At 48.5% G+C, this 21152-nt stretch overlaps 2 protein-coding genes across 10 annotated transcripts in view; both read left to right on the top strand.

The window, feature by feature from the left end:
• The window catches only part of by (focal adhesion protein tensin), a 392943-nt gene that overhangs the window by 162584 nt on the left and 209207 nt on the right, over window positions 1–21152 (top strand). The gene's annotated exons all lie outside the window — the stretch shown is intronic.
• Window positions 14710–17921, top strand: LOC142571477 (uncharacterized). The gene has a single exon (XM_075679847.1). It carries the CDS (start codon window positions 14874–14876, stop codon window positions 16047–16049), a length of 1176 nt encoding a protein of 391 aa, XP_075535962.1. The 5' UTR covers window positions 14710–14873; the 3' UTR covers window positions 16050–17921.

The raw sequence follows: 21152 nt of genomic DNA, 5'->3' as shown, positions 1-21152 counted from the left end.
CGTCATAAAATTTGAGACCAAAACGCGTGATCCTTAATGCTGTAATTTTGCTAGTGATGTGAGATGACCCTGCTCAAAGAGTGTGGGCGAGTTTGGCGCTGCTAGTCGAAGCGAGCAGAGGAGGTGCTCGACAGCGTCCTCACATCGGCTCTATAGGAGAGCATGGGAGAGTCAGCCATTGAAGTGCAATATCAGTAATTAGTGAAGGTTGAAGTGCAAATTACGGGACCTCAATGAAGGCGATGCGTATGGTATAGGGGCTACTAACAACGGTCGTTAACGACTAAATCAATGCCATAGTTGTTAGTATAGCTCCGTCCGTGCATTGTCTTCCTTGTGGTCTGACACGAGGAAGCACAGCCTGGAAGCCTACATAGTAACTTAGCCTCCCTTATCACTCATCCCTTCGATTAATACAGTTGTTACTCACTCCTTATGGTCCCGTGTTTGCGATTCAATCTTTTCTAAATGTACCTCATCCATTGGGCCAAAAGAATGCTGTTCTAAAGAAACAGCTACTCCGACTTCTCAATGAAGATGTTCTCTCTCTTTCTCTCCGACTCACAGCCGACACAGTATTGTTGCGTCACATCGTGAAGGATTTGGCGGGTGCTGCAGTCGTAACGACAGGTCGAGGCAGGGTAAGCGACAATTGTGGGGAATGTACGCGGCAGAATCCCAGTCGTCTTTTGCCCCAACTTGCTCGAACGCGCGGGACCTCTCTCGAGCCGTTTACGTGTGGTGACCACCGCCAGTTTCTCCCACCAGTCAACGGTAGGAATCAAACAGCGGTTACGGAGCCCCTTTTTCTCTCCCCATCCTCCGGCACTGCTACTGCTGGCCGCACGGTTAATTCCGGAGTGCGCGCGGGTCCCTCCCGAGTCTGGGTTTTCCGAGTCCTTACTGAGATCGCGTGTGTACCCGCGAAGGGAAAGCTGCCAGCAGTGCTCCTTGCACTGCGAATAACTCGGTTTCGCTGCCTCGACAATTGCGCCAACTTAGCGGGACGCGGCGCGTGGGAGGCAGACGATAGCGGCCTGGCGTCTAGACGCTCGCGTCTCCGGAGCCAAGGCACGGGCGCTGTTGCAACCTGTCCATGTACGCGGCACGCTTCGTGTATTACAGCTCGGGAGCACGCGCGCCCCAGCGCACGACTTCCCCCCCGTGTCACCATTTCGGCCCCTCCGACGGCCGCGAGCCGTGTTGGTCCCTCTGTATGGGAACACAAGGGGTCCGTCTCGCCAAAAGCGCATAGCTATGTAGAAGCAGCAGTGGGTGTCAGGCATTCAGCGGTCAAGTTCGCAAGTGTTGGCACGTGAAAACATTTGATGCCTGACTGCCCAGTCACGAGAGCCAACTATGCACAATGGTCGGTGTGCCGGTTGTTGGCGAATTGTTCCTGCGTGCGAAAGTACAACACTGAACAAAAAGGCGGATTTTTTTCTGTTTTTGACAACGGCTTAAGGAAACGGGTGACGAAGAGCTTTTTTTTTTTTTTTTCCTGCAGCATGATGCAAGATAACATGTAGATATCGTTCGGCATTTTGTTGTGCACCGGCACCACTTCCGACGTCTGTTGTGCTTGTCGGATACATTGATGTAACCTACTCCTCTTACGCTGGTTGTTTTCGCATTCGAACACGACGCAATACCTCCCGGGTAACTTCTTGTATTTTGAAGCGGGCTGGACGTGTACATTTCTGCACTTTGGAGCCCTACAGCTGACGCTGGCCATGTCTACTGGCTCCGACATTCGTGCACTTCGGCAGCCTAGAACAAAAATGGCGGCTCATCGGCTAGTCGCCCGGGTGCGAGGGTATGTGTTTCTTTTAGTCTGGGTGCGGAAATGTCGTGTTCCGGTGCATGTGATTTTGTTCACATAGAAAGCCGCGCCACAACCACTTCTGCAACATAGATGAATTATAGGCAGATTCGAATGACCGGTTGTGGTGCGCTACGGACCCCCCCCCCCCCCCCCCATGCGCGCAGTATTCTCTCCTCTCCTTACCTTTTCATATATTTATTACTCGTGTGGAAGATCCGACGTTTGTCTGGCTGATCGCCGTGCCTTTTCAGCGCCCCTCCCTCTCCCTTCCCCCCTTTTTTCTCTCTTTGCTATCATTTTCCTAGCCTGTTTAAAATGAGCTTCGATGAGTTTCACTTCCGGAACGGGCAGAGCTATAACTAAAGCAGGACTCACGGTATTATCCCGTTCACTAATGTGCGCGTAGCATAAATACACATAATTGGGCATGAATGGGCGTTATCACTAATTTCATTGCGACACGCGAGGGTGCTCCGCGTCGTCTCCGTACACTGTGCCGTGACCGGCTGACGCCAGCTGTTGCTCGCGCAGCTTTCGGGAAGTGCGGGCGTGCGGCTGGTCGCCGTGCCGCCGCCGGCTCTGCGTCTGGGGACCTTGGCCGGGTTTTATTTCGGAGCGAACGGGGAGCGCCGCTTTCCTCTTCTTCCGTGCGCGCGCAGCGCCCCCGCGCCGTCAGAGGCACGCGCCAACCTCCCCCGCCCCGTTTCTTTTGCTCCCGGCGCGCGCGCGTGTTATGCATGCGCGTGTAAGCGTGGAAGTGCGTTGTGGGTGGTGTTCTTCTGGCTGCCGGAGCTGCCGCTGTTACCGCTGCCGATCGTCCGTATAAATGAGACCCATGTGCGGGCATGTGTCGGTCATGTTCCCTGTTTCGTGCCTTGCTCTGACAAGTTAGAAGAAACGCGGTATAGGAATTCGAAGTTAAGTGGCATTCGTGAATTATACGTCAGGGCCACGTTGGCAAACCAAAAGCGAAAGATGGGTGGCGGCGCCATCTCCGAAGTTTTCGCGACACTTGGTCCGCCTGTAAGCTAGCGATGCTCCTGCTCCTCTTCCTCGATCTTAATTTCGCGTACTATACTTGTCCGTGGTTTCAAATATTTGGGTAGCGTCTGCGCTAAGTAACACCTTGTGGGAGAACAACAACAAATTACATTGCATTCTGAAGTAACCAAGGACACAACATTTGGAGCTTTGAGAACTTTATCCGCACAGAAGTGGGCCACATACGCGAATATACATTGAAATTCGTGACGTAACACCGTAGTGTTACAGCTTTTTTTCGTTGAGCGTGGGCCTTTACAACCGTCCGAACGCCTCGGGTTTTACTTCGTTGGTACAGGCGAACAAAGAATGCATTGGAGGTTTCTGAGTGAGTGGTTGAACGTCTTATATGATAATTTCGTCATATCTTTGTTTTATATTTGCGTAGCGGCATTCCCTTGCAGTAGTTAAAGGTGTACGTGCCCTTGAATGCGCCTCTCGAGGCGCGTTCATTTGATGACGGAATCATCACCATAAAAAAAAAAAAGAAAGGGTGAATGGGTGTCTAATACACTGCATATGTCATTGATTCTGGATGATGTCATAACTGCGAATGTAACTGTGCGTGAGCTGTACTTAATATTATCAGTAGCTTTCTGCTGGGAGACCTTGACTAAATTGTGCGAAACCATTAGAGGCAAAGTGAATGACCATAATGTTATCGGTAGCTCCCTCAGGCAGGTTTCCTTCTGTTTTCATCAGCCTCAAGTTCTATGACGCTATGAGGCCCAAGGTTCAACCAACAATCCATTACTTTAACATTGCATGTTTAGCGGACTACTACTGCATATGTATTTAATTCTAGGTCCTACTTTAACGGGTAAAAATTCACCGCACTTTTGAATTCCCCCTTCTTGCAAAGGTCGTTCCTTTGATCTTTTTTATAGTTCTCGCCTCTTTTTTTCTGCACCAAACTTCGTCTCGTCCGCTGTTTAGCTTAGTCCGTTTTGTCCCTCATTGCGAATGTACTCGTTGGTATCTATAGACTGGCTGGTAGACTAGCAGCCAGACATAGGACTATACGATTACATCTCAAGCTCTCGCAGAAGTCTTTGTCTCTATCTCTTGCTCGCTCGCTGACTTAAAATAAATCATCGACGTAATAAAGGTGAGTTGGTAGCATATCTTGGTTATATGGGATCCTATTTAAAAAAAAAAAAATCCCTGTATAACGCCGTATAAGGGCATGGACATTTTGGGTATGAGGCTTATACGGGGCATCTGTAGTCCTTTTTTTTTAACTAGGATATTCTAGCGAAAGACCTTGCTATCTGGTTTTCTGAGCTGTTTCTACAACTTGTGATCGTGCGTGAGTGCCTTACAGGTGCGTGGATGCGAGCAAGGGGGCCAAGACGCGGCCGCCACAGGATGTCATCGTCATACCGCTCTCACGTGCTCGAGCGGCTCTTCACTAAGGACACATATAGAAGTTTGGATTCATTGATTGTGGACAAGGAGGATAACATTCTCCCGTAAATAGCAATACGTAATAGCTTAAAGGTCTCGCTGTAATTAGCTCGGTGATTGTGAAACTAGTAACAGCTAGCGCACAGAGGACGAAGGACGGTGAAAGACACAACATGGGCGCTCAATCGCAACTGAATTTTTTATGGGAAATACATCCAGTATATATTTGCGCCAGGCACTGCAAAAAAAAAAAAAAAAAAAGAAGAAGTGTACAGCCTGCTAATCGACCACCAGGCTGCAAAACCTCAGCGCCTCATGCAACATGAGTGGCGTTCCGCTTCTTCGTGCTCGACTATGGCGCTGTTTCATCAGGTTACTCACCAACTCTTTCGTTACTTTTGTTCCGCTTATACTCGTGTCTGAATTCTTTTGTATGTGGTGTGCCTACATGGTATGTGCATGTCTTATTCTTGCTGCAGTGCAAAATATTTGTTTCTTCAATAGGCCTGCGCACACACTGGTCACAGTGTACAGACGAGAAAGCGCAAAGCGGGGTTACCGCTCGGCGTCCTTTCACGCTCACTTAATGTGCTGTACCAAATGCGCCAAATCTACCAGCTCGCTGTTCTTCTTGGGGGGCTTAGATCAGCTCCTGTTCCTCCTTGTTGTCTCTCTCTGCACATACCAAATTAAAGAGCCTCTCGAGCGTTCCGCTTGTGGTGGCACGACGCGAGGCTGTAAAGTATGGCCGTAAAAGCGAGCTAAGACAGTCCGTGCCTTCCCTTGCATGGTGATGCACAGTCCTTCTCGTTCTTGACCTTGGAAGGGTGGCTTCTCTCTCTCCTGTCTGGATGTCGGGTATACCGGCTGGTTCCAGCAAGGGCGGAGTTCCCGCGTGACCGTGTGAGGACCGAAGGGGAACTTTCCACCCGATGACAGTGCCTGAAGCATGGAGGCATATCGTTTGTGGAGCTTCTGGGAGGGAAAATGGCTGGCGTGAGCTAAAGCGCCGCTATTCTAACTTGAATTGCGTGCACTACGCTATAATGCGATCTGTGCAACGTTCACGGTTTGTCTGTCTCGGTGGTGTATAGCGACATATTTAAAACTCTTGACATCAGTATCAAGGCGAAGTATGCCAGCCCGCCGTCCGTGCTGAATTTAATTCCACCCAAGAACGCTCTAAAGGTTACTGAACAAATAAACGTCATTAAATGCCACGTTTAATTTTAGGTACGTCACGTGCAGAGTGCCTTCAAAACATAGACGTTGTGTTTTTGTTTTTCGTTGTCGTACATATGTTACAAAGAAAGGGCAGTATCGCGCTGTGTGGAGATGCAAAGGGTAAAAAAAAATGTAGCGTTTTGACCTTATACAGAGTGGTCATCTTTAAGTTTTAAGGAATTTAAAAAAAGTAGCCTGCTGCATGTAGCATTATTCTAGTCCTTGAGCTGGATTATTCAGAGAGGCGGACATTACTTGCACGAGGATTTGAAACACCTATTTAGCTAATTAACAAATATTCACTAATTATCTTCTTAATTAATTACTTTATGAGACATATTGCGATTTACGAAGTGTAGCCGATGAGTCTGCAAGGCGTATCCACTTGGAATGAATTTCCAGAATGACGCCAGTTTATGGGAGCTAGAATACGACAAATGTTCATAAGTGCAACTTGCAACCGTATTTTTAGCTTGTGGAAATAAATGCCTTGGCGTCCGAGTACATTTCCAGTTTTAGATTGCTGATGACTATGCTTGCAAATAATGTGTTGCGTTTACCGTCCGCGTGCAATACGTACCTTATCTATTTCACAGTAAAGGTTAAGCTCTGCATGTGTCTGTCCCTGACTCTTGGAAAACGCCACGTGTGATGCCTGCATTGAAGCCTGGCAAAACTCCTCTTTCTCTTAAGTTTTTCTCGTCCTGTGAGTCTGACGAGCTGTTTATGTAAGGTCAAGGGGTGACACTGGGCCGCAATGGTGATTCGAGCACACAGATTCGCTTACCGATCACATGACAGGATTTCAAAGGCGGCGATGCATCGTGGATGCAATTTTGGATATCGTTACCTATGTATAAAATGAACGAGCTATGTTGAAAATGAACGAGAAATGAATGACACAGTCAGCCATGCTCATATATTGTGTGGCCTGCTAGAACTGGGAGTCTCTAAAAGGGCGCTATGGTGGATATCGAACTTCGTGAATGACAGATCAATATTTATTCAAGTAAGCGAAAGAAAATGTTCCTCTCATAATCTTATTCAAGGAGTCCCGCAAGGCACTATCTTAAGTCCGTTTCTCTTTAATTGTGTGATGGCGGATTGACCGTGGAGATTTCCACCTGCACTACACTGATCTATATATGCGGTTGATGTTTGTATTTGGGCCTCTGCTTCAAGTACCAGCCTTGTTTAATCAACTTTGCAGGAAGGCCTAAACATTGTTGACAAATACTTAAAGGAAAGAGGAATGGAACTGTCTTGCAGTAAGACGGCTGTGCTGGCTTTCACCAGAGTATATTTAAAGGATTTTCAGCTGTGCCTTGAGGGACAACCTTTAGACTATAGTGAAACAACACACATTTCCTGGAGTTATACTAGACAGACAACTTTCTTGTAATTCTCACATTAAAGCCCTCGAAGAACAGATAAACTCAATAATAAATGTTCTTCTCTGCGCAGGAGGCTAGACATGGGGAGGGAGTACATAATACGCACTTATAAAGCAGAAAGCATATGCTGCACTTGTTCTGCATGGAATCTCCCGTCCATCTGAAGAGGGACTTCAGCGATTAACGGCTAGGAGAGGAGCCTTAGAGTATGCTTAGGTGTTCTTCGGGCAACCTTAAGTTCCTTAGTAATTGCAGAGACCAACATCCTCCATTTACTATTATGAGAACGGTTGAAACATATCGACACCACTTTCGCGTTTAAGTGCAGAACAGAAGGCGCCCACTATTAATTACACTAATTGAGAGAGACAGGGCGAACGTCAATTCGGCGATTAAGGTGCACAAAGGTCTACTACCACATCACAAATTTTGGTTCTCAGATATCTCCTACTCTCCATGGCGGCTCGTCGCTCGAAAAATTGAACTTTTGGTTGAAAGAATTATTCGCAAACCATATATGTTTATGCTAGCATCAGAACAACTAGCGTTATACCAGATATACTTTCGATATCGTGGCTACATTCAGGCGTATGCAGGTGGTTCTTGTCAAACAAATTCTTCGACAGCTGCCTTTGTCATTCTATAACGGAACTAAATACAGATGTTTAAACTATCTCACACGGCGTCATCAACAACAGCACAGCCTTTTAAAATATTATCTTTGTTACGATGCATAAATTAAATCCAGAAAGGGGAACAATGGGTCATCTTTTGTGACTCGCAGGCAGCTTTGTCTTGATTTCATGGTGACATCAGCAGTTCGCGAAACATGGCGTTATATTACAGTACACTAAAGGAACTCACAAAAGCAATTGAAGGGAATTGCACAATAATGTACCTGGCCACTGTAATATCGCTGGGAATGTTGCAGCACACATTACAGCTGGACAAGCGCATGTTAATAACGCCACACATGGTCTCCCTCTAACGCAAGGCGAATTGTGGCACATACTAAGACAGATCTCAGCTCGTGTTTGCAAAGCTAAACGGTTTCATCAGAAGTCAAAATCTTAAGATTTATTTCACATTGACGCATTGTTTGAATTTAAGATACCGTCCACATTAGATTCAACCAGAGCCTTTGAAATGCTCATTCACCGTCTGCGGCTGGGTTCTGCGTACACAAAACACTTTCTACATAAAATTTAAAAGAGCTGATAGTGCGGAATGCACTTGTGGCCACGCGGATGTACAGCATCTTCTGGTAGAATGTCCGCGACACAACACACACAGACAACACTTGGCACTCGATTTAGTGGCGTTAGACCGCAGGCCCTTCAGGCTCAGGAAGATCTTAGGCCCTTCGCCAACATACTGATTGCAAAGACGCGCGTTACGGGCCCTTCAGAGATTTCTATAAGCGAGCAATATTCTCAGAAACTACTGAGAAGGGTGTTTAACTGTGATAAGCTCATTCTGTGGTTTCTTTTCTTTCTTTTCTTTTTCTTTTTGACCCGAGTTTGGCCAGTTCAATGCCTGGATTCAGGTACCTTCATTTGAATCTAATCCATGCTTTTTTATCTGCCCTGATTTCAATATATTTATGTGACCGGACTTTGCGTTTACTTTAGTGTACCTATATGACCGGACTTTATGATTTGAAGTTGACTTTCAGCTATAGTGTGGAATTAGTGTTCTTATGTGACTGGACTTTCTGCTAATATGATTTATTTATTTTTTATTATTATTTATTATTATTGTAATTTTTAATCTCTATGTGAAAAGGAGTAGCCGGCGCCAATTAAGGGCGACGCCATCTCTTAAGTACCACACAGTAAAATAAAAAGAAAAGCTCTGTATGGTAGAGAGAAGGTTGCGGGCTCTCTCGTTGGGATAGCGATTGTATTTCGCACTTGATTCCGGGAAGCAATATTTAGAGCGGAGATGGTGCGTTCCGCAGCCGCAAGCTACAGGAGTCCAACTCGCACAGCACTTCCTCAATCCGCGGTCTGCGTGGCCCGCCGCGATCGAACGTATGAGCTCCTTCCAGTCATGTTTTGTTTCGTCATTTTCATAGCGACCCATGTATATTGGGAAACGTATAGTTCGAGGCTATTTCTAGTTTACTGAACGTCATTGTTATTCTGTCACACAACGAGTGAAAGTCGAACGCCGCGCTGCCGCATCGTGCAACATGCGATTTCCTTTACGCCTTCATGTCGACTGTATAATACCTGTCTTGTCGGTATCGGTATATATAACGTCCTCCCATCCCCACCGCTGCTGTGCTGCGCAATATCATGTAGCGCGGACACGATTCCTCGAGACTGGACTCATTCAAAGCACCGTATATTGTGCCGCGCTTCTTCTGACCTTCGCCTCCCTGGTTGTGTGTTTGGCCGCGTAAGTCTTGGGTGGGGGAGTCTTTCGCATTTTCGGTGTCCCAGTTAGCATCGAAAACACGAAAGGCTGGTCGGGATTCCAGTTTCTGTCGCGTGCATAGACGGGTGCGCCGGCGCGCCCTCGCGCTCGTTCCGTCTTTCGCTGCGTCGCACGTAACTGCGCGAGGCTGGCGTGGCTCGCTATCGGCGCTGCAATCGACCGCGGCATCGTCACGATCGGTCACGCTGCCGGGCGCAGCCAGCGAGCCGCGGCGGCGCATCGCGTTCCACCGGTTCCGCGAGAGTCGGCCAAGTGCAGGCACCGAAAAGGGGCGCGCTTATCGTATCGGCCCTGAGCGGTGAGTCTGAAGGCGAAGCTCGCGAAAGAGGCGCCGAAAAAAAAAGAGAGAGAAAACCGCACGCAAATGTGAAGATCAAGGCAACAACGAAAACGCACAGACCGCTCAGTTATTCAGAAGATACGGATTATAACTCGGTTGGTGCAGCCGACTATGCACTGTGGCGGGACCGAGTGACCACTTGACGTCTGAATGGACCACGAGCGCGTGAGCCGAACGCAACAGCCGACTACGTAGTTCTCCGCGCCTTGTGCTCTAAGTGGAAGGCCCAAGAACGCTTGCTGTTTGGGAACAAGCATCGAATTCACGAGCCCTTTCGTTTGTAGCAATCGTTGGTCATTTGTAGAGGCGTTCTCCGTCACTCGTTTGCGTATCACAGTTACTCGGTGCCTGTTGTTTCGCACAGCGTGCAGCGTTTGTGATAAGGAAGGCTTTGTGAATCTGGGACGCGCGAATCGCAGAGGCGAACGATATTGTTATGTCGTGGGAACGGTGGCCATAAATGTGGAGCGCGCCTTCGAATCCAGCTAGAATTACCACGGGCACGTATGCACGCGCACGTAGGTTTCGACCGCCAGATGCGTCTCCACTGATTGGCACATATTCATAAGCTCTATGCGTCATGAAGACGCAAGCACTAAGCTGTCGTTGCAGAACTTGTTGTACGAGGTACAGATGCTGGGTGGAAGCTGTGCTGCAACTTCAATGAACTGTCGAAACATGGGTGGTGATGAAACTGAAAGGTTACGCTGCGCTATAGGCTTTACCAAGCGCATTTTCTGTCGCCCCGCCAAGATGGGGTGGTAGCCGTAATATATTAACATTTGCACATTAATGGTATACCTGTGTCACCGTCGGTGCCATGTTACGTAGTATAATAGAAAGTGGTCGTTAAACTTTTAGGATGCCTATTAGGAGTGTGCCCTCCTTTGATAATCATCATCACAATCATAGTCGCGGGCTGCTGCTCTCAGTGACGAAAGAAGTCGCAATCTTACGCTTCGTCGTCGTCGGGAATTCTTCCTAGCCCTAGAAAAAATCGTTATATAGAAATTATGTTGTCTTGATGCTAAGTAGGCGTGTTGCCTCTTTGTAAACATGCAATTGAGTAACGTCTATATATCGCCAACAGCAGTAGTTCATGCGAACTCAGGGTAGCGATGATCTCACAGTCAAGCCGGCAGAGCTTAAGGCCTCGCTACGCTGCCAGGTCCGCGGTTCGAGTTTACAGTGATAGCTCACCTAACTTTGTGCACGCCGAGTCTTGCAGAGCGGCGCACCAAATTCTCAAACAGATCCCGCAAAATACACCAACCACACCTCCCCGCATCCACTTACTCTGGACCCCTGGTCATACCTCGCTGCCGGGTAACGAACGCGCACATACGGTTGCCCGAGAAATTTCCCTCCGGGCGACTCGGCGTGGTGAGGCGACTAGTTCAGAGGGGGGGGGGGAGGGATCCCTTGCTCCGTTACAAAGACATACTCCGTCATTATACACGCATTCGTCGCACCCACGCCGCACCACCGACGTCTTTCTCGCGGGAGGAAGCAGTGGCATTACGCCAGTTACAAACCGCAACTTTTCCAAATCTTGTCTCTCTCAATAAATTCTACCCACACTGTTATGCAGATCGTTGCCCTGGCTGTGGCAGCTCGCCCACAATCTTCCACGTCACGATTGTGTGCACTGCGAACTTCTTTCCTCCCTTGCCAACTCTCCTTTACCCCCTACGCAACAAATAGCTGTGGGACGATGTCCTCCGCGACGGACCTCCCGAGGTCCTCCGAGCTGTGAAACAACGGGCTCGAAACATCTCCGGAATCATCTTAGGGACCCTTAACTGAGGGTGCCTCCCACACTGCTCTCACCATTCAAATATTATTAATAAAGATGTTTTACTCTCTTTCACTCTCGGGAGAGAGGGAATCGCGGAGAGCGAAGCATTTAAGTGGAGCGCATATGCTCTTAGTGTAGTCTCTATGAACCTTTCCTTCTCCCTTTTCTTTTTCCTTTCCTACCCGCTTCCCCTCCCCCAGTGTAGGGTAGCAAACCGGGTGCGACTTGTTTAACCTCCCTGCCATCCTCTTCTTACTCTCTCTTTCTCTCTCCCTCTCTCTCGAGCAGAATATTGCGGAAATTGAATTTTGATAAGCGTAATTAAAAGGAAGCGCATATTTAGCTGTCCCTGTGCAAGACTTCACTTTTTTAATGCTTGACAGCTGTGAATAATTTAGTTATTCTTGCTTTTTTAGTTATTCTTGCTTTGTGTTGTTACCCTATGGCCGAAGCCGCAGACCCGCTGTGTGGCTCTGTACGTTGCTGTGGCATTCGGCTGTTGAGCACAATGTCTTGGGTTCAATTACCGTCTTCGACATCCGTATTCCTATCGTGGTGGAATGCATAACTGTTCGTTTTAGGTGTAAGTTAAGGAACTCCATGTGACGAAGACTAATCGGTGAGAAAAAGGACAAAGCGGCGTAGTCGCGAATACATATCTTCACAGTCTCCGGCGAAGGCGTCTGCTTCCATGTGTAGTGATCTCCCCATCGCCCAGCCCATTTTTCTTGGGCATTATGCCCCGTACAGTTGAAGAGACGAGAAATGCGTTGGCATCGTGCACCCATGGAAACCCTTGCGCCGTGGCCTTATCGCTGTTTGCCAACTTATGCAGACCCGAATTGACCCTGCCGTCGTCAGCACGCCCACAACGTCCAAGTAATCCTGCAGGCCGTTTTCAAGTGCGTGTGCTGAGAACATAGGTCGCAACTCATCGTGAGTGCACCTCTGACACGTGCTTCTCGCGTGATATTCAGTGTAGAACGGTTTCACTAAAAGCATGCAGCACTTCGATAGCGGCGGTATACGCGCGTGACAGGAAATCGCTGTTACGCTGTAGGAAATAATTAAATTCATTTATAGGGCTGGTTCCGCTTCAACTTGCCAGACACTCGCAGTATATACGGTCAATGTTCCTGATCATTTGTCGGTGAAAAAATATCGTAATGAAATACCGTGTTTCATTAAAATACTTGCAAATATTCTGGCCATCACTAAAATATCACTTCAAGACATTGCATATTGTGCTGACCTTTAGGTTATAAATCCAAAACTAGTCATAGTACAGGCGATAGTGTCGACCATGTTGCATTACACTATGCCGCAGTAAGGTGCCTTCTCCTTGTTCTTCTGGAGTGCACATTGAGAGTACAGCCACAGAGAAAGGTACAGCTCTCAGAATCGGCAGCAATAGCGCGACTGGCTTGAGCCATTGAGTCATGGAGTCACGAACGTGTCTGTATGTAGCTGGCGTCAGTGCGAGGTTCCACAGCACTGTACCGTATTAGCGGGAAGGTGTTGTCCCGCGTTGCTTCGGGCAGGGTTCGTCATCCTGCTGACTTCGTGCGCTAATGCCGCAGAAAGTCGATCGCCGTGCATCGCGCGCGAGCCGCTGCCAGTTGCGATAAGAACGCGAAACCACTCCTCTCCCGCCGAGCTGGCAGTCCTGTGGCGTGGTCACAGCCATCGCCGGTAGGTATGCGACGGCGGCGGCTCCTTTGCGGCGCAAAACAAACACGTTTCGTGTACGCACTTTCGGCGAACGGCAAAGTGTGCCGCTGCGTCGACTGTGGGCGCCCCGGCATCGAGCGGTGCACTCTCGGGGCTGATGCATGCCGAAGGTGCGGTTTCCCAGATTCAAGTGCGGCTGCTTGCTTCCGGTTCGCTTTATGTGGACGCTCTAGGAAGCCCGACGCAGGAAGCTGTGGCGATCACGTAGCTTGAAATTGCGGAAATTTCCGTGTTTCCGTTAGTTCGTTCTATGCGGAGGTCTGGATAACGGTTTCTACGACCGTCTGCACGCGACCCTTCTGTGGCGGGCGTGACGCTGCGAACATAGAAATAAGCAGTCCACAATTAGGGGGCACTATCAGCCGAGTTTACCAAATTGACCGTAAACATGAGTACCAAAGAATAACGCAAGTGCGGTTTGGGTTTTCGGGTATATACGTTAAGCCGGTCCCTACTGTGTGCTAGAAGCTCGTGTATTTAATGCGAGGTGTGTCACATTTCCTACGGCTATCCGATTTCAGAAGTTCTGATTGATTGATTGATTGATTGATTGATTGATTGATTGATTGATTGATTGATTGATTGATTGATTGATTGATTGATTGATTGCCCGGCGCTCTGTACAGTACGTGACTGCGATGTCCTACAGGTCGAGCATCCGCTCGGAGGATCTCATCATACTCGCATAAATTAATTCTGAAAATATATGTTGCCTAAATCAAGCTTGCAGTGCCAATCCAACCCGACCATCCTCCGGAGAAAAGGTATTTTAGAGTGATGTAAAATATGGCGAGTGTCTCACAAGGTGACACATATTTAAAGGTGTGTGCTGGGGTAAGTCAAAGTGGCGCTTACAGTCTCAGTGATTGCACGACATCTTCATGCGCACCCAAATCGATGTCCCCCGTTTACAGATTAGTCATCCATAATGTTTTACGTCCCAGTGTTATAGCTTTAACATACTATCGCGGACAACACAGTGGTAAGTTTCGAGTTAATTTGGTCAACATGGGGCTTTTAAGCAGCACGGAAATTTCAGTGGACGGGCGCTTTTTCGTTTCGCCCCTATAATGATGCGGTCTCCAAGGCAGGGAGTCGCACCCTCGACCTCGTCTCAGTAGAAGAGTGACGTATCTACGGAGCCACTGCAGGCCGCTATAACTTGCACCTAAGCTCTCTGGACGAGCACTCGCGATCGCTTTCGTCTCATTTACTGCAGTTAATCAGCAGAGGCTCCGTCCCCAACAATATAGACGTAGTAGTGCGCGCCTTAAATACTGATATTATAGGTGCACAAACAATAATAAAAATTATTTGTGGTTCTACTTCATGCGCGGACATGATCAAGTAAAAATTGGAGGACGCTTAAGCTTCGCCTTCAAGAGTGGAACGCGACAGCGTTCCCGTCGACCCGCCAAGGGGTGTAAGACAATGGGCTACGGCGCAGCGACTACGCGCCGCGCATCGGACGCGGTGAGCGTCGAGCAACGCAGCGTTCGGCGCGACAACGAAATGTGCGTCTGAGCAAGCGACGCACGCCTGAGCCTTAGAAACAGCTCGTTTCTAAGGCAACACCGCGTTCACTAGAGGCGCTTTTGTACCGCTTTGAAGCATCGAACTCGTGGCTCAGTGGACGCGTCTTGGCTACCGAAGTGGAAGGACGTGCGTTTCATGGGCTCCCAAGGAGCGGTGGTTGCGGCTAACAGCGGCCGCGGTGACAGGATCGACGGAATGGATACCGAGGGATACGAAGTGGTTTTGCCTACTCTGCCATCAGGTCGTAGTGTTTTGAATACTTTATTTTTGCACGCGGATGTCCGGTCGAGGCCTTACCGAGTCGAACATTTCCGGGACACGTTGGCGCGTCTTGGTTTGCTCCCTGAAGTGGTAGCGTTGGGGGCATACCAGATGAGCCACGTATGGGCTGTGACTTTCAAGAGCATGGAAGGGATGAAGAAAGCTTTGGAATGCGGCGAAATGAAGGTGAAGGGCCAACGTTGTTTGGTTATTGATCCGGCAAACCAGGACGTGCGTTTGAAGCTTCACTGGCTTCTTTTCAATGTGGCCGACGAAGATGTGCGTGTAGCGCTTGCTCCGTTCGGAAAGGTGACCGAGGTCTCGAAGGAAAAGTGGAGAGTTCAAGGGATCCAAGACAAGGGGTCGACGACACGCCTGGTGCGCCTCAAGCTCCATAACGGCATGAAGGTTGATGACCTTCCACACCAGCTTCGCGTAGCCGGTGACATGGCCCTCCTAGTCGCGCCTGGAAGAGCGCCATTGTGCCTGCGATGTCACAGTAAGGGCCATATCAGACGAGAATGCCGAGTTCCTCGCTGCACGCACTGCCGTCGTTTTGGACACGAAGAATCTCAGTGCGTGAAGACGTACGCAAGTGTTGCGGGGCCAGTTGGAGGAGACGACACTGCGGAACTCGTCATGGACGAGGCTGACGCTGAAGAAGCCGCAAGCGAAGCAACGCCGAAGCTCGAGGAACTTGATGCGGCAACGTTAATCCCGCCCGACATGCCCCACGACGCAAGTGTTAACAAGGAAAGCCGAAAGCTGAGCGACGCAGCTGGCGACGCCACCGGCGTCGTGAAAGTGCAGGATGCCTCAAAGCCGTCGAAGTCACCTGAGGAGCCAGCAGTCATGGAAGTAAGCGAGGGAACAAGCGGAGCCTCAGTCTCCAAGCGCGGCCACGACGCTACGCTGGACGAGCATGAGGCCCTGGCTGCAAGGATCTCGGAAGGACCGCCGCCAAAGGCTGCGATCATTCGGCGGTCAACGCTGAGGCCGCGTCCGAACATACCTCCGGACCGGAGGGCGGCGGAGACGCCGCCGACGTAGCCGCGAGAGCGTGTGCTTCGCGGCGTCTCATCTAGGCCGCCTAGTGATCAAGCCAAACTCAAGGGACGATGGAACGCTATGACAGGGACATCAACTGTGCCTTCCTAAGGCTGCCATGGCAGCTGCGGAAGGCTTGTGCAGAAGGCGAAGGCAGCTTTGGCCCAAGACGCATGAGGTGGGTACCATGCGGTTCGTTTGTTCTTCAAAAAACATAACAATGGCTCAAAACACTGCACTTCGTTTTGCTACTCTAAATGTCCGCGGTCTTTGTGCCAAAAAGCGGCAATACCAGCTTAGCCGGCTTTTCTTAGAAACAGATGTTGATATAGCAGCGGTGCAGGAGACAAAGATAGAAAGTGAGGAACAAACGGATCGCATGGTGCTGCAGTTTAGCAATAGATACAATGTTTGTGTATCACATGCTGTTGGGACTTCCGCGGGGTGCGCTATCTTCATTAGAAACAACCTGGGAATTAGAGAAGAAGGGGTCTTTTCTTGTGAAAGTGGAAGACTGGTTTTTGTGGATTTTTCCTTTTTGGGTGTAGGTTGGCGCGTGATATGTGTCTACGCCCCAAACACTGAAAGTGAGCGTGTGCCTTTCTTTGAGACAGTAAATCAGCATTTACAGTGTGACAGGAAAGTCGTATTGCTAGGAGATTTTAATTGTGTATGTTACGCGGCCGATCGAGTGAAAAACCTTCCAGTGCATGACAAAAGTGCTTTACTTTTAAACACACTAGTGCAAGAATCTAATCTTGATGACGTCGGTAATTTCCTGTGTTCTACCGGCACGCCTGCATTCACACATTTTCAAGGGCAAAGTCACGCAAGGCTAGATAGAGGGTATGTCGCACTGGAGCTTGTTCCGATGTGTGGCAGCTATAGTGTGAAACACGTCTCATTCAGCGATCACAGCCTTGTAACTTTTAGTGTAGGTACCAAAGAAAGAAAATCGAAGTTTAACTGGAAGTTGTGGAAGTTCAACGATGGGCTGTTAATGAACGAATCCTTTTGTGAAAGCGTGAAGCAAAAGTTAGATAATTTGATCGAAGCCGAAGATGGCAACGTGCTAGAATTATGGGAGAACTTTAAACAAGGAGTCAAGATGAGTGCTATAGAAGAAGCCACTAAAGAGAAATTTATTAAAAGGAAAAAAGAAAATGAAATGCAACGTGAGCTTGATTTTTTGTACACCGTGGAAAGCGAGAGACCTGGGAGCCGAACAAAAGAAATAAGACAACTGAAAAGCCAGCTTGAGCTTATCGAAGAAGAGAAGTTCAAAGGAGCAGTTATAAGGGCACGAGCTGAAAGGGTTTGGCTAGGTGAGACACCTTCTAAACGAGCCTTATCTGACGAAAAGGCATACGCGAGGCGAAATGAAATCAGAATGATTCAATACGAGAACGAGATCACGAACCAACCTCAAAAAATTGAAGAGGCATTTCTTGATCATTATAGCAAATTATTCGGGACTGTTAAAGACGTCACAGAAGAATTCAAGACGGACTTTTTGTCAAACATGCCGCAATTAGAGGAAGACATTCAAAAGCGTCTGGAGTGGCCTCTGAGCATCACCGAAGTGGAAGGAGCCATAGATGATTTAGTTGTAGGCAAGTCTCCGGGACCCGATGGACTCGGAGCGGCCTTTTATAAAGCCTTCAAAAGAGATGTCAGTGAGATCCTGTTACGGTTGTTTAAGGAGGCCTATGAGCAAAAACAGGTTCCTCCTTCTTTTCGGACATCGCACGTAGTTCTGATACCTAAATCCGAGGACCCAGAAAAATTGTTAGCTGTCGATGCTTACCGGCCGATATCACTAATGAATGTAGACTATAAGATATTTACAAGAGTGCTCGGAAAGCGATTACAGGGTGTGGTGACCAGAATAGTAGGGTCGCATCAAACATGCAGCATTAAAGGAAGGTCTGTCAACACAAACATTCATATTGCCAGAAGTATTTTAGAATACTGTAACGACCTAGGTGAACACTGTGCCATGTTACAGTTAGATATGCAAAAGGCTTTCGACCGTGTGGCCCATAAAATTCTTTTCAGTATTCTAGAACACATAAAGGTAGGGGATTTGATCTTAGATGGGGTAAAGATGTGCTATCAAGACTGTACCGCCAGCCTCATTATAAACAAGGAGGTTACCAAAACCTTTGGCGTCCGGTCATCTGTGCGCCAGGGGTGTGGTTTGTCGCCTCTTTTATTCGCGATTTACCTAGAGCCGCTTTGTAGGAAAATCAAGAATGACAATAGAATATCGGGTTTCAAAGTGCAGTCCGCGGAAGTGAAAGTGCTGGCATACGCGGATGACATCGCGTTGTTTTGTCGGGATAAAGAAAGCATCGAAATCGCGGTCGCAGAGGCTTTATCATACTGCAGAATGACAGGCAGTGCTATAAACTTTGATAAATCTCTAGGGGTATGGATCGGCAACTGGGAAGACCATCCGAGTACGTTTGCAAATATCCGCTGGTCAGTCACGCCGGCAAAATACCTAGGGGTGCCGCTTGAGCACTACCGTGACGCCGTTGATTACTGGAATGCCGAAACTGAAAGGGTTCGTGAAGGTACACTTAAATGGGGAGGCCGCAATTTCTCTATGTTTGCTCGTGCGACAGTGTGCAACCTGTTTGCCGTCGCTAAAATTTCTTACGTGCTCCAAGTGTTGTGCATGTCAAGGGCTAACATACAACGTTTACACAGAGTACTCGCAGTGTTTGTATGGGGTTCAAGCTGGGAGCGCACGAGTCGCACTAATCTCTTTCGTTCGGTTAAAAATGGAGGATTAGGTCTGGCACATTTGTTCATCAAGCAGATTGTGTCGAGGTTTGTTTTCTTACGGGACCAAAATGACCCATTTTTATTAACTATGTTTCAAACAAGGCTGAGCAAAGCTATACCTGAGTTTATTGTATCGTCACATCGGTGCAGTCAAGGCAGAGCGCGTGGTTTCTTAAAAGAGGTAGTCTTGGCTTTTCAGCTGTTAAAGGTTCGGTTTTCCATGGAATACTTAAGTAGGGTACCACGAAAGCGCTTATATAAGGACCTGGTAGACACAATGTTGCCGGTGCCATTGTATCGCTCGATGTTCTGCATTGGACCTGAAAAGGACGTACTAAAAAGAGTAAAACGAATGCCAGTACGCCCGTCGGTAAAGTCCTTCTTTTTCCAGCTTCACACCAATACTTTACCTGTGAAACCATGGCTAGATGAAAAAGGCCTTTCCGTGCCTTGGAGCGTCAACTGTTTACTATGCCAAAAACCCGAAACAGTAGAACACATTTTTCTTGACTGCTGGGATGCTGTGTTCCATTGGGACATCTTACAGAGAACACTAAAGAAGGACTTGCCGATTACTCCATATGGGATTCGTTTCTTGCCTACTCTAAATGAAGACAATGTACCCTATGACATGTTCATGCTGGTGTCCTTACATAGTTTATGGAAAACTAGAATGGCTGTGAGACATGCTGAAGTAAATGCCCGGCCTGTTAGAGAATACTTCATTGAAAGCATTTGTCATATTAAGGAAATGTATAATTTGCAAAAAGAAAAACCAACATGGCTCAGTGTGATGACTGAGCTAGCAAATTTCAAGCGTTTTTAGCCCTGTGACTGCCAACCAGTGGCAGAGTTTTTGTCGTGACCGTTGTGTATTGATAAAATGTCTTGTTTTGTAGCCTTGTTGCCACGTCAGTAATAAAGAAAAAAAAAAAAACTCGTGGCTCAGTGGTAACGTCTCCGTCTCACACTCCGGAGACCCTGGTTCGATTCCCACCCAGCCCATCTTGGAAGTTGCTTTTTATTTATGAAGTGCCTGCCGTGATTTATCGCTCACGGCCAACGCCGCGGACGCCGACGCCGACACCGACGCCGACGACACCGGCTTTTCTGCGACACGAGCTCCTTAACGCTATCGCGTTAATAATAACGGGCGGCGGGGGGGGGGGGGACGTCTTCGTCGTTCTCACCGCCATCGTTTCACGCGCCGCGTTCGATGCTTGCGTCACGAATGCCCGAGGCAGCAGCGAAAGCCACGGCATGCACGGGTCTCGAGGCACAAGTTGCAGGAGCCGCTGCTGTCCTCTCGCCGTGTCTCCCAGGCACAGCCCGCATCGGTGTACAGCGCGTTCTCGTGAATGGACGCCGTCGCCTGTTGCGCAAGCCGCAAACGTGACCGCCATTACTTTATGCGCCTCGCGTGTGTGCGCGCGCTGCGAGAGCTCGCAACCTGCGGCGAGACGACGTCCACCGGCGCAGCCCTCCCGCGGTGCTTTGGCGCCGCAGCGGTGCGTTCGCGCACTTTCATGAATTTTGACGACTTTTACCTGGATGCCCCTGCCTTGGTTTTTTTTTCTCTGAGCCCGACGGTGGCCACCTTTCTAAGCGTTTGCTTGCTTGGAAGTCTGCCTATGAAGGAGATTATACTGGAATATTAACAGGTACACTCTTAAAAAAAAAAAGAAGGTCGCAGCAGCTACTACCTAGGGGGTCACATCATTTTATACATTTTATACCGTATAGTATGACTGCAGTATTTAACAATAGAATTTGTAATATTACTAAGTAAATAAGGTAGTCACCGTTAATAATGGTCTCAGCTACCAATTCCGAACGCAGTTACGCATCACCTGATACAATTACGCACCATCCGATATATGTGTTATAGAATAGAAACATTTAATTCGGTGATGCTAACTCAATTCGGAATTGGTAACTGAGACCCATTAGTAACAGTGACTACCTTATTTACTCATTCCGCATAGGAATGGGGGATACCCCCATGTGCGACTCTTGTGGAACTATAGAAACAATCGAACACATTTGATGTCCCTGTCTCCAATACGACGTCGAGCGCGCAGCTCTCCGGATAGTGTTGGACCGGCTGGACTCTAGAGCGTTTTCGGAAATGATCTTTGGACCATGGCCATACGCGTCGATGGCACAGAAAGCCGCGAAAGCGCTGTTGCACTACCTCAAGTCGACAGGTCTTGGCGACTGTGTGTAGACTCGGTGCGAACCTTTAAAAGTGCGCCAAACTGTGATCTCTGTATGTCCTCTCCCCCTCTCTCTTTTCATTCCTCTACCCCCTTC

The sequence above is a fragment of the Dermacentor variabilis genome, chromosome 2 (genome assembly GCF_050947875.1).
Source record: "Dermacentor variabilis isolate Ectoservices chromosome 2, ASM5094787v1, whole genome shotgun sequence".
NCBI lineage: Eukaryota > Metazoa > Arthropoda > Arachnida > Ixodida > Ixodidae > Dermacentor > Dermacentor variabilis.
Note: the sequence above shows the minus strand (reverse complement) of the source record. Positions and strands in the feature narration are given on the sequence as shown.